Source organism: Vombatus ursinus, unplaced genomic scaffold (assembly GCF_900497805.2).
Source record: "Vombatus ursinus unplaced genomic scaffold, bare-nosed wombat genome assembly UNPS02007284.1, whole genome shotgun sequence".
NCBI lineage: Eukaryota > Metazoa > Chordata > Mammalia > Diprotodontia > Vombatidae > Vombatus > Vombatus ursinus.
In genome coordinates this window covers 12256651-12270462 of record NW_020947062.1, presented here as the reverse complement: position 1 = coordinate 12270462, position 13812 = coordinate 12256651, and the positions used below count along the sequence as shown (strand labels likewise).

The 13812-nt window shown below is 38.4% G+C and overlaps 2 protein-coding genes across 13 annotated transcripts in view; one reads left to right on the top strand and one right to left on the bottom strand.

Moving 5' to 3' along the window:
• The window catches only part of XRCC3 (X-ray repair cross complementing 3), a 55191-nt gene extending 50664 nt beyond the window's left edge, over window positions 1-4527 (top strand). For 4 of the 5 annotated variants that reach the window (XM_027849015.1, XM_027849018.1, XM_027849014.1 and 1 more), the window contains 3 exons: window positions 2464-2676; window positions 3028-3074; window positions 3354-4527. In XM_027849015.1, coding sequence (XP_027704816.1) covers window positions 2464-2676; window positions 3028-3074; window positions 3354-3573 — 480 coding nt within the window. In that variant the 3' untranslated portion in view covers window positions 3574-4527. The remainder of the gene's footprint in view (window positions 1-2463; window positions 2677-3027; window positions 3075-3353) is intronic. The other variant, XM_027849017.1, reaches the window with a different exon arrangement.
• The window catches only part of KLC1 (kinesin light chain 1), a 77094-nt gene that overhangs the window by 1931 nt on the left and 61351 nt on the right, over window positions 1-13812 (bottom strand). For 6 of the 8 annotated variants that reach the window (XM_027849000.1, XM_027848999.1, XM_027849002.1 and 3 more), the window contains one exon: window positions 7774-12848. In XM_027849000.1, the coding sequence (XP_027704801.1) occupies window positions 12783-12848 (66 nt within the window). In that variant the 3' untranslated portion in view covers window positions 7774-12782. Of the gene's footprint in view, window positions 1-550; window positions 624-3317; window positions 3476-7773; window positions 12849-13812 lie in introns of those variants that run through there. The other 2 variants (XR_003567988.1, XM_027849005.1) reach the window with 2 other exon arrangements.

Here is a 13812-nt window from a genome sequence, read left to right as displayed (position 1 = left end):
TTTCATTTGTGACCTTGTACCCCAGCACAGTGCCAGGCACAGGGGTGGGAAACTTGCAGCCTTGAGGTCCACGTGGCCCTCTAGGTCCTCGGGTGCAGACTTTTGACTACGTCCAACTTTTACAGAACAAATCCTTTCATTAAGGGGATTTGTTCTGTGAAGTTTGGATTTAGTCAAAGGGCTACACTTGAGGACCTAGAGGGGCACATGTGCCCTCAAGGCTGCAGGTTCCCCACCCCTGCCCTGGCACATAGTAGGTGCTTAAGAAATGCTTTAGTGATTGCAAAAGCTGCTCTTGCTAACTGCTACCAGGCTGGTTGCCTTTTTTCATTTCTCAGACACAGGTTCAAATGGGGGACCCTGAGCTAAGGTCCAGAGACTTTGACTGTAAGTTCCTCCTAGAGGGTAGTGTGCTTGACTGGTCTTGGGGCAGACTTGCTCCAAGTTCTGGCAATGCTAACCACACCCCACTCTCATAAGCATGTACATGCATATGTGCACATGCACCCCCTCCAAAACAATAAAGGGGACAGGAGGGGAGGCGACTCACATTAATGGAAGAATCTTCCAAACCACTACTGCTGCCATCATTTTCGACAAAAATAGGTTCTATTGGAGACACCCTGGAGATTTAAACAAAGAATTAAATTCAATTAATGGGGCTATCAACCCAGAGACAACAGATCATTTGTCAACACTTGAGCTTGCTCAAGTCAGGCTACAAAAGCATTGAACAGAAAGCTCGAAGCTTTCTGAGTAATGGGCACAGCGTACTATACCAGGCCTTCCCTTGTATGTGCAGAAGCCACACTTTGCCCTTCAAAACAATACAGTCCATAGATTCAGGCAGACAAGGACAATTCTTAATTGTTGCCATTTCTGTTAGCTGAACAGAGGGGTCATTCTGCTTTAAGGGAGGCAAAGGCATCTCTCCTGGAATGGGCCCTGCATTACCCAAGCCTGCCCCTCCCCTAAGCTTAGCCCAGGGATAGTCACTGCTGACATCCATTGTTGGGTTTTGTCTCACCACCGTTCTTCCTCATTGGAACCTCTTGGAAGGGTTTAGGGCCTGTGGCTAGAGTAGAATCCCACCTAATGCTCACCATCACCCTGGGCAAGTCTTAACCTCTCTGGATTATGTGAAATAATGTGCGTAAACCATAAACACTATGCAAATGTTTCTGTAGGACTTTTTTTCTTTTAATGCCATCAGCAAGCTGGAAGCTCCCAGAGTCCTAGACCAGCACCCTCAACTAATACACATCAGCTGGTCAGCACTGTCCAGCCTCAGAGAGGGGGTTCTTAATCTGGGGTCTATAAACTTATTTTTAAAATAATATTTTGATAACTGTATTTCAGTATAATTGTTTCCTTCTGTAATCCTCTATACATTTAAGAATGTTGTTTTGAGACGGGGTTCATAGGCTTCGGCAGACTGCCCATGGGATGCAGTGTAAAAAAGGTGAAGAACCCCCGCTTGAGAGAGTTGCCTGGTGCACTGAGAGGTGGTTACTTACCAAGGATCACACAGTGAGACCCATCCAACTCCAAGGACTTCTATCCATGATGCCTGGTGTCCTCATGGGCTAATGCCCATTTCCTTAAATTCCAGCCACCCTCCCCACCCCTTTCTCCATTGTTTTTCTTTGGCCGTGGTCAAATTTCAGTTGGGGATATGAGAATTAAAGAGCGTACTCATCTGTCAGCCCTACAGTGCAGACTGTCAGTAACCCACACTAACTGTCCCGGGGAATGCCTATCAAAGGAAAGTACATTTCTCTGGACCAAGCAGGATGGTATTGAGGAATTCTTCTGGTCTCCTGCCACACCGAAACTCACAGTGACTGCAGAAAAATGGAGGACTGCAGTTGGGAAAGGAAATATTTGAGTTCTAGGACCCAACATGATGATCATTTTCCTCTTTCCCTTATGTCTTAAGGATTTAAAGTCTATTTGGCCTAAGAATTGTGATCTGAAGGGTGCTTCTTTCTCCATGGTGGCCAGTCCTGTGTCTGTAGTGACCTCTCAGACATATGTTAGTGATTTTTTGGTATAGCTAAACAAGGCTCAGCCCCACAGGTGGGCCAATGACAGGCAAACTCCAGCGTCAGCTTGAACTTGTTCAGATCCACTTTTCCAACCTGTTTTCCCATGTTTACTTTTACTATTCTGGGACAACTGTCTAGAGTGGAATAGAAGGAAATATCTTATCAGTGGGCTATTATTACACACTGGATTAGAAAACTGGACAGGTGGGGTCTCTTTCTATGACTCCAAATTGTATTTTCTTTCAATGTCAGACAATAGAGATCTGATATCCTCAGCTACTGAAGGAAGCTACCTGTGGTCAATACAGGATGTCAAATGACATTATCAGCTTAGGGTATAGCTAAAGACCTGCTGCTTAAGGATGGGTTACGGGTCACAGTGCACGTTCCCACCATTCTCCCACTCTGGTTCCAGGACACATTGTTTGAGTGCATTACTAAGAGGGCTCCCATCTTGCTATCTCGAGGAATGGTCCGCTTGATCATCATTGACTCTATTGCTGCTCTGTTTCGCTGTGAATTTGGCATCCAGCATTCCATTACAAAAGCCAAATATTTACAGACTCTCGGAGCAAAGTTGTACCAATTGAGCAATGGATTCCAGAGTCCAGTATTGTGCATTAATCAGGTATGAACTTTCTTCACCTACAGATATGCTCAAGGAAAGATGTTCCCTATCTGTGGAAAGGGAAGTGGTTTCTTTGTTTTTTCGTTTGTTGTTGTTGTTTTGTTTTTTAAAGAAAGGGTCAGTGGTAGGTAGTACTGTAATCTGGCCCCTTGGTCACAACAGTCTGGCCCCTGAGTGCTATCAGATGGGTCTTAATGGGGGGGAATATTCTGCTATCCCCCACAGCAGATGATATCTAAATCACTATCTGTCCCTCAAAAAACAGCTTGGGTGCTCCCTACCATCATCAAGGGCAGTACCAACCTTTTAAACAGTAATTACCAGGATAGAACCCAATTTTGTGTTTTTCAGATAACAGATACAGTGGATGAGAGAGGGCTTGCTGGCACTAACATGGAGTAAGTTACCATAACAATGGTAAGAACCATTTTGATTAGTCATATTTTTGTGTGTTTTTGTGAAGGGTTCTTATCCTTCCATAAGGTTAGGTGTAGGAAACTTGTGACAGCTAAACTGAGCTAGCCCAGTGGAAGAGAAGCTACTAAACAGAAGGCTGCACTCAGCCAAAAAAGAGAAACTGAAATTAGACAGAAAATGTATTGGGGGTTTTATGGTTTTTAAAAAGATCAATGTATACAAACCCAGCAGTGACCAACTGTTCCTATCTTGTTCTTTAGTGTACTTCAGAGAGTTTCTCCAGCACTTGGAATAACCTGGTCCAATCAACTACTAATGAGGCTGGTGGTCAGTCGCTCATCCTGTGAGTTTTCCAGAGATACAGATGCCTCAGCTACTGGAACTGTTGTTAGGACACTGAGTGTTATTTTTGCACCACATCTGCCCCAGTCCTATTGTCACTACACAGTCAATGCAGAGGGTGTAAAAGGAGCAGAGTAAGGCAATTACTACAGTTACAGTAATTTAGAAGTACAAGAGAAATGATACCTTCCATGAAAACCTTTATTAATCTGTAGTTTGTCTATATATTTGTCTGTGTACATTACTACTGAGCCCTAATTTTCAAACAAAGTGTTAACACTTAATGGTTTATTGTCATTCTGTTAGCTTCATGGGTTGGTCCAGAGAGGATTAAATTGTTCATTTTTAAGGAATTTTTTAATAAGCTAATTACTTCTTTCAGTGACTATATCCTTGCCGTAAACTAAACTCTGACCTTTGGAGGGCTGAGAACTATCACGGCAGAGGCTATTTGAGAGATGTGAGCTATCAGCATTTGAGGAGAGAAATTTGTCAAATGCCCATAACAAGAATTATGACTTTTAACCCCCATAGCTTTAAACTAGTCCTTAATGGTAAAGAATTTTCTAGTGGCTCTGAATTGCTTCTAAGGATAAAATATTTATTTGGCATTTAAAGCATTTAACTTTCCAGATTGATTTCACATTAATTCCCCATTCTACATTCCAGCCAAAATGGCCCAATTGCTATCTCCCTGCCCTCCCTGTAAATAATTTCTTCTGCTTTGGTGCCTTGGCCCAGGCTTGTCCCCATGTTCTCCTTCCTCCTTACTGAATTCCTGATTCCTTTCAAGGCTGCAGTTAGGTGTCACTGTAAGCAAGGCTTTTCCTGACCCTCCCCACTCCATGATTAGTGTTTTTCCTCAGCCCCATATATTTACCTATATGTTAAAGTTCCATCCCTGTCCCTGTTCTCCCCCCCCCAAATGTAAGCTCCTTGAGGACAGGCACTCTTCTTTTGTCTTTATATCACTACCCGTGTGATGTAGGTTCTTAATATATCTTTGTTAAAATTTTATGTATAGATAGATAGAGGGCACAGGATGAGTTGAAGATGAAGGGGTGATATCTGGAGAATAAAATTAAGGGGTGAGAGAGGATTATACTGGGAGAAGGAGAAAGGGAGAGGTAGAATGGGGTAAATTATTTCATATAAAACAGACAAGAAAAAGCTTTTACAGTGGAGGAGAAGTGGTGGAAGGTGAGAGGGAATGAGTGAATCTTACTCTCATTGGACTTGGCTTAAGGAGGAAATAACATACAAGCTCATTTGGGTGTGGACAGCTATATTACCCTACAGGAAAATAGGGGGGAAGGGATGAGAAAGGGAGGGCAGATTGGGGGAGGGGGGAATCAGAAGCAAAGAGTGGGGGGGGGGGAGGGGGTCGGGGGGGGGGGGGGGGGGGGGGGGGGGGGCTGCCGTGGGATAGGATGAAGGGAAATATAGTTTTCCACAACATGACTACTAGGGAACTGTTTTGCACGACTACACATGTATAACCTGTATCGAGTTGCTTGCCTTCTCAATGAGGGTGGGTGGGGAGAGAAGAAGGGAGAAAATTTGGAACCCAAAGTTTTAAAAACAAATGTTAAAAATTGTTTTTACATGCAACTGGGAAATAAGATACACAGGCAATGGAGTATAGAAATCTATCCTGCCCTACTCGAAAACAGAAGGGGGAGGGGTAGAAGGGAGGGCAGATTAGGAGAAAGGGTATTGGGGTATTCAGAATGCATGCTGTCTTGGCGAGATGGGGAGAAAATTTGGAACTCAAAATCTTACGGAAGTGAATGTTAACTAAAAATTATTAATTAATAAATAAAAAAAGTTTGTTAAATTGAAGTTGAGGTGTGCTCTAAAGACTCTTAGTATCTACATTAACCTTACCACTGATGGGAAATGAAAATCGTCCAATCAGCCTCTCTCAAAACCTTTGTCTTTTTTGTTTTAGTGACCATAACATATATATGAACTAATGAAGAGTGAAGTAAGCTGAATCAGGAAAACAATATATATGATGACAATAACACTGAAAATGAAAATATTATATATTATAAATGACCAAGCTTGGCCCAGGGAAGAGATGAGAAAATAATTCCCTGGGACATGAGGGCGTGCTGTGGACATGGAACATCACATTGGCTAGTTTTGCTTAACTCTTCACTCATTCTTGCAAGAGATAGCTTGCTGGATAGAGAAGCAAGAAGGAATATAGTCAGAAATATACATAAAAACAAAAGCTATGTCAATTTTTAAAACATTAAAAGAAAAAGTTAAAAAATATAGTCAGTGACAGATGCTTTAGGTTCTATCAAGTTTATATCAGCTGGAACAATTACCATTCTAATTGACACATCTTCTGGCCAACGTTACTGAAAGCAGACAGTTGTACATAGGCATGAAACTCTGGCTCTAAGAGATTTCGGGAAATCCCTAGGTGGCAGCAACTGTTTCTCCTTTGAGCTCTTGGTGACACATTTCCTTGGAAGTTCAGCTTTTAAAATGGTAGAATATGAGCATTTTACCCCCTGGAAAAGTTAGACGAATGTGCTACAAAAAATTCTATTACAGCAACAAATCATTTCCAAGATACCGTGTTGGAACTTGTTCACATTTGGATACTACACTCACCTTTAATCTAATCTAAGGTTGCAATAGGCTCATTTTTAGTATCATGCAGAAAAATCTGGTTACGAAGTTCTGAGCTAACCTCTGCTCTAAACACATTGCTCAGCCTGTCTCTTACTTATAGCCAAGCTTGTGAGCCAAGATTATTTTCATTCTTAAATATAACATAAGACAGAGCTGTGTCATTCCTAACTCTCATTAAGGTGAGCCACCAATAAGAAAATGATTTTCCTTACACATTTATCCTAGTTTTATTTTAAAGGATCATTCCATCTTGTCTTCCCACCCACATCAAGCTCCTTCAGGACTTGTCTAGGATTTTCTTTTTGTCTAGGATTTTGAAGAAAGGCTCAAAAAGATTTTTAAATGAAATGAGTCAATCAGCCAATGAAACAGTGAAATACCAAAAAGCACTTGATAGAAAGGAGATTAAACAAAAATAAAAAACACGAGTCCAACTTGGAGGGGCTTTTTTTTTTATCTCCTTCTTGTCCTAGAGCCTGCCTAGGCCCAACCAGCCAAATCAGTTGGGCAAATTAAAATTGTCTCTGAAACTTTTACTAATAAAATTACATGGGACAGCTAGGTGGTGCAGTGGATAGAGCACCGGCCCTGAAGCCTCAGACCAAACATGACATTTACTAGCTGTGTGACCTTGGGCAAGTCACTTAACCCCAACTGCCTAAAAAACAAATAAAAAAAATACATTAAGTTAGAAATTCTACAGTTGTAATTCACTTTATGATTTGAAAACATGGTATAAGCCAACAATTTAAGGGAAATAAAGCAGTTAGTTCATCTTAGGACCCAAAGGCCAACAGTGGCTATTCATCTCAAACAACAAACTTTTACAAAATATAACTGTTGGCAATTTGGCAGACAAAACTTTCAGTAAGGAATTAAAAATTATGTGTATTATGCTCCCATAAGAAATGACACTACCTGATGTGACTGATTGTGGGGCAAAATCATACACCTCACCTAACAGTCTGCCTTCCCCCCATTTGCATATTAATAACTACTGTCCATTTAATTACAAATGTAACATACATTATCTCATTTGATCCTTATAACCTTACGAGATAGATACTACCACTACTATTATCCTCACTTTATAGATAAAGAAACAAGTGAGACTTGCCCACAGTTATATAGCTAGTAAATGGGGGGATTTTAGTCTTTCCTTATTCCAGTGAAGTGAGGCATTCTTACTCTGCCACAATGCCTCTCGGTAACAGAACACTGTCATACTAATTCTGGTGTAGTTTACTGATGAGGAAATGAAATTCTGACAGAAAATATTAAACACTTAACTAAGTGAAAACAATTAATTATACAATATTTACATATTCACATACCTGAAAAGACTATTACTATGTAAGGAAACAACTCAGTTTTTATTGGGGGGGGGGTAGGGAATGAGAGAAAACAGAGCTTTTCAAAAAGTAAATATTTGGGTAAAACCTTCAAATACTGGTGGCCTTTTTCGGTGGGCCCCTCATATTTTGTAGAAGAACCTAAGTTTAAAACAGATCTGACAAATCACTAAGATTTTTAGTATTTAAATTACAGGATTCCCTGTTAGACATTCTCTAGTTGTGATTCACAACTTGTGACATAAAGAAATATCAGCCTGCAAATTTAAGGAAAATAAGGTCAGTGTGTTTGGTGCGTTTTATGAGCCCTCATGCAAAAGCACAATGAACTTAATTAACTTGTAGCGAATAAGTTTATTTCTTTAATTTTTGAGAAAAATGCCAGCCGGCCCTCTACGTAAGATAAATAGCACATTTAAAAATAAGACCAAGGCACTGAGATGCAGCACATAAATTTAATAGAAATGATACACACTTCTGAAAACATGCAGTAAATTCCAGAATCAGTGTAAACACTCAGCTTTGACACTATCATCAATAAAGAGGTTATAAAATAGTTATCAAGTGAAAACCTTTATACCAAGCTTAAGAAATGAAATTATACTTTTCTAAGAAAGAAAGCTCCAAGAGAGGCACTCCACATCCTTGTTACTACTACCTCCATGCCCTCTATCAAGCAGTGTGGGCTACAGAAGCTGTGATGCAGGTGGTATGTATGCGCACCTCACTGCCTCTAGTATCTGTAACAACTCACATCTCTATGGCATTCTAAGGTTTGCAAAGCACTTTCCACAGAACAGCCATGTGAGGTGGTAGCAATCTTGTCCCCATTTTATAGATAAGGATGACTTGCCCAGGGACCCACAGGTAAGAAGCACCTGAAAAGGAGCCAAGCTCAACTCTCCTGACTCCAGAGCACAATGTTTCCTCTGCTACTTTTCCCTATGCTGTGTACAAATGTGTTTCTAGAGCTTCGGTCCTAACAACCAGTGCTTTTACTAAGCAAGTATTGGATGTGCAGTTTCCCCTCAAAAATATGCCACCATTTTCATCAGTAGGAAGGCAAACATTTCTTAAACTTATGAAATACACAGTAAATATTTTATAAAATGTTACTTTGTTAAACGATTCTTTGGGCAAAGCTAGTATCTTTAAAAGGGAAACTGTAAAAAAGTGACAAGAGCATCAGAGTCCAAAGTGCTACAAAAAAAAAAAAACTCCCTGATCTCTCTAGATATAGTCCTCAGCTTTAGTAGTCTGTTTTAAAACACTGCCACCCTAAAAAGGCATCAGACATACTCCAGACTTCAAACACAAGAACTATGGTAAAATTCTTATCCTACCCAAGAATGTCAGCCATTTTTACCTTTTAAGTCTATTTTCCAGATGAGATTTGCGATTTCTAGCTTATCTTCATATCTCCTGATCAAATACTTAAGTCACCCCTCAAATTCTGAGGAATTAAACAGTTACAGTGTCTGGGTATATCAGCCTAGACTCTCCTCTGACCAAATGACCTTTGTGGTACAGTTCAAGTCCAAGAGACTTATGTGTCATTATGTTAAAAATGACCGTGGGGGAGAGCCCCACATGATTATTAATTTTTTTAAAATCTGATCAGTGTAAACTTCTTGAAAATATTAAGTGCAGAGATTTGATCATCTCATTAATTAGTTTCCTAAGTAGGTACATGTCTAACAAAGCAATGTGTACAGGAGTTATAAACCTTCAAAAATCTATTCTACATCATTTCAGATAGTCAATCATGAGTTCCTAGCACAATATATCTGTGCTCCCTTCTATGAATAAATCTAACAATTACATTTAAAACGTGATACTTTTTAGCAGCACTCTGACCAGAAACATACCCAAGCTGTACATGTGACCCTATCATATATTGTAAACATACATAAGAACAAGTGCTAACATGCATTTTCAACAACAGAAACTCAGATAACCAAATGTTAAAAACCTACTGTTTAGTAGGCTATGTAAACCCATTAACATTCACCATATTCATCAACCTACATATAAACTTTAAATAACTTTGCTTTGTGATTTTTCATTGACCTTTCAGAGTGAGGCAGAGAATGATAAAAAAAAAAACCACACAATATAAAAATGGCCTACCTAAAGCCCTATTCATTATCTCATTAAAAACTGTAATATATTCCCAGGGAGTTAATCATCCCTGAAGCAAATGGATTCTTTCCTGAAGAATTCACTAGAGGACAATTTTAGGTATAAGAGCATAGTACTAGTCCATAGTAACTTTGCCTCTAATATTTCTCATTAATTTTTGGTGCTCACCAGTCATAATTCTTGCACAAGCTGCAGTTAAGAAACTTAAGTGCAAAGGCATAGAAATGTATGCAGGATTCATTTCTCTCCAATGCTGATGGTAAATTCTTTCTTGGACAAACATTAGCAAGAAACAAATGGGTGTGAATATAAGAATGTGTATATAAAAAGACATCTACTTGGATGTTTAAAAAAAAAAAAGCAATTTCATTTCAGAAATCCAATCAAAATAGCAACACACTGGTAGATTTGTTTGCATTATTACGAAAATCTAAGGATCAGGATTTCAAGCAGAATTTTCCATGTTAAACTGTCATCTTGAAATGTAGCCAAGAAGGATTCAAAGTTCTCAAAAGGGAAATTAATTTTCAGCCTGGTTTCACTAGTGATGGTTTTCCAATTCTTATGGTCTCTGATGTTACGAAATCCACTTGTATGATTTCCAATCAGTAAGTTATTGAAGGATGAAAGTCATAACTATATATCTGCAGAGAACTGAGACTGAAATCTAAACTGGATTCTTTAACAAAGATGTAAAAGTAGATCTAATAACATGAAATTCTACTTTCAAGTCTTTGTTTCCATCCACCCTAACTGTGCGCCCTAGTTTTGTTATCCTAGAGTGAATTGGACCATCAGTCATTAAGTTACTGTTTACATTTCATGTATAATGCAATCAATTTTGATTAGGGAAAGAAAAGAATTTTAAGATGGGACTAGAGAGAACAAAGTAAGGAAAGAGTAAGTACAGCCTAGTTTTCTTTTTTTAAAGCAATACTTGTGATTTTATCGATTTAGGAAACTCCTGGAAGAGACCTCTGGAACTTGTTCTGCCAATACAAATTGCCCCCCTCGTTGCACTTTATGCTTGGGGCACTTAGAGAATAAACAATATGCCCAGGGTCACACAATCAGTTACATATCAGAGGCAAGACTTGAATCCAGGTCTTCCTAACTCCAAGACTAGCTCTCTATCCATTGCACCATGCTGCCTATCACTTTCTCATGTATAATGAATCATGTATTTTATATATCAAATTTAAATACAGCACACCTAGTGCTAGTCCACTAAAAAATGGGATTTATAGAACCATGAAATCAAAACAGCTGTCCCTGATTGTTTCTGCTATCTTCTTACAACTTGATGGAAATTTTCTAAGTATATCTAAAGTACATCTATTTCTATAAAATTTTAAAGGCAAAATAAACAAAGTATATGTTACAGTTCTATGGGAACCCTCAAGCTTAAATACTATCAAGAAGGGCAATTTGGAGATAATGTGAAGCAGCATGGTCTCATCATCAAGGAAAGAAGGAAAGAGAAGACTGGACAGTAAACTGGAAAAGTAGGGATCACATAATAATGCTAATGGTCACGGAACAGGAAATCTTCTATAGAACAGAAGGTAGGTACAATTGACATTTTGATATTGAAAGTCTATGCACATAACTGAAAAAAGTGCATTATACACCCCATACAGATACATAATCTTTGCAATCTATTATATTAATAACTATACAAAGTTATTTTTAACAAATTAACTTTAAAAATAAAATTGCTATAAAATAATCCCAAAGAGTTTGTTCTCTTAAATTCACCAATAAAGTATGATACAGTATGAGAAACTAAAATTAGCAGCATTGTCACTATGTGTAAAATGTCTAATTAGACATTAGCTATTAGCCAACTTCAAACAAGTTCTCTACAGACATACTACTAGGCAAGTATTTTATAGGAAACACTTAAGTGCATTTCACATATAGATGGCTTCATTATTGCTTTAAAATAAATTCAAAATGTTTACTCATCTGCATTTCACAATAAGGATGGTCATAATCTTTTCTTTTTAGCCTGCTCACAAGCAAAAAGTTGTAGATTTGTTTTTCTCTGACACAAAGTATATATTCTAATCTTCATGATTTTACCAAGAAGTAAACTCTTCCTTTCCTTTTAGTTTCACAATGCTCAATCACTGATGACTGCTTGTAGCTTATTACACTCTCCAAGTCTTACAGAACTTCTCAAGAGTGACCTGAAATCAGCCCTCTGATCTCATGAGGTGACCCAGGTGAGTCCTCTCTATTAAGTACAGCTTTTCAGTTTACATTGAAGCCTAAAGGAATACCCCTTGTCATTCAACCAGAACCTGTCTTGGGGTTAATACAAGCTGCTGAGGTCCACAAAAGCACCAACCAAGACTGTGACACAGGAAAGGGCAATTTGGGGGCTAGGGTTCTTCTAGTTCTGTGAAGCATCATGGCCTGGCACAGAATCAATTGTTTCATTTCCCATTAAGACCAGTTGCACAGGCCCTACTAAGAACTGGGCCAAAAACACAACAGAAATAAAGTCAGCATAATTTAGTGCAATTAGTGACTAAAGGAAAGGATGACAGACCATCTTCACTGCTTGTTGGCCCCCTCACTCTCCTGCCATGGATGATTCAATCTTTGTTATATAAAAGGTGTCCCAGAAGCACAATTTTTTAAGCATGGCTTAAAACATGACCAAGACTTTTGGAACACCATGCAATGGCATAATATGGTAAGATGACAGGCTCCTTACATATGTACCTCGAAAGCCTAATTAAAACACTAAACTTTCCATATCTATTCTGGGAGCCATGTATAAATATGAAGGCATTAAATGGCCTGCCAGCAGCAGTGGAGCAAGCTGAACCTCCCTACACTATGCCACAGTAAAGAGCTAATCAGTTACTTGATTGGCTGTGTCTCAGCCCTGAGAATCTAGAGACCATCCTGTTCTTTCTTATGTTGGTATATTTGAAATATCAGTGTTTCTATAGCTCATGGCTACTGTGAGTAACAAAGCTCAGTATAAGCACAGAAGATAGCAGTGACCTACAGTCCCTTTAAAAGGAAAAAGTCACTACATTTTAAAAGTAATTTTTTTAGAAATATAAAAAATCAGAGTCCTTTGCAAGGGAACCTCTAATCTACATGTTCCTAACAAGAGTGACGAGGAACCAAAGCTCTGAGCGTCTCAGTGCTCCGTTAATAGCTAGCTTCAGTCCCAGCACCTCAATGGGCTAAGTCAGTGTGACTGGCACTCAGAACTCTCGAGTCTGTCAGACAATTATTTCGTTCCTGCATGAAAATAAAATGGGAAAGAGTTATATTTTACGTAGAATTTCAAATGATTCAAGTAAATAAAATGTTTCAAATGATCTTAAAATACTAGTAGTAATAATATAAATCTAAAATTGATAGTACTTAAGCTCAATCTATATATCCTTAGATTTAATGTCATGTTAAGAGGCATCAGTTACTATGAGAAAAACAAAAACTGGTTGTTTTATTTTACTTCTATTAAAGCAAGCTCTTAATGTGTTCTAAGCAACTCTGAACATCTAAATTCAAAAATTATGGTTTTAATTGAATGTGAAGACCTGCAGTTAAGAAATGTGCTTCTCACTAGTTACTTACTTGTTCACCTTAGGGATATTTTAAAGTTAATGGGAGCTGTCACTCTTATGGTGAACAAAAAAACCAATGCGCCAATGTGTTTATAGAGCTTATTGCCCTTAATAGTAAGAAAAAAATGAACTTGATATTTTTACCATTTAGTTTTTGTATGGGCAGCCTATTTTCCCAGGAAGAAAGTCAGTGGTTCAGTAAGGATAGTGATCAAATGAGCTGTATCACCAGGTCACAATAAGGACAAATTCAAACTATGATTATTTTTTGGACCATGACTAGCTTTAACTTAAGGCACTTGACTGTAATTCCTAATTCAAAGATTTCCAGTCACTCACAGGAAACCAGAAACTAGGCTTGTATCAATTCTATAGAATCTTTTAAAAGCAGTATTATTGCTTTGATGACATTATGATAAAAATTACAAATTACTACAAAATAAATATTTCAAAGAAATGGGAGTGCAGGAAAAGATACATGGTGCATACACTAAGACAGGAAACTGAAAAATACAATGCAGAGTATTTGTGGGAGATTCAGGCAATTCAACAAAGTGTTAAGTCTCAAAACAATTATTAGTCTAATGTTAGTTGAAGGTTATCATGTTAGTAAAATATTGGACATTTTAAGACCT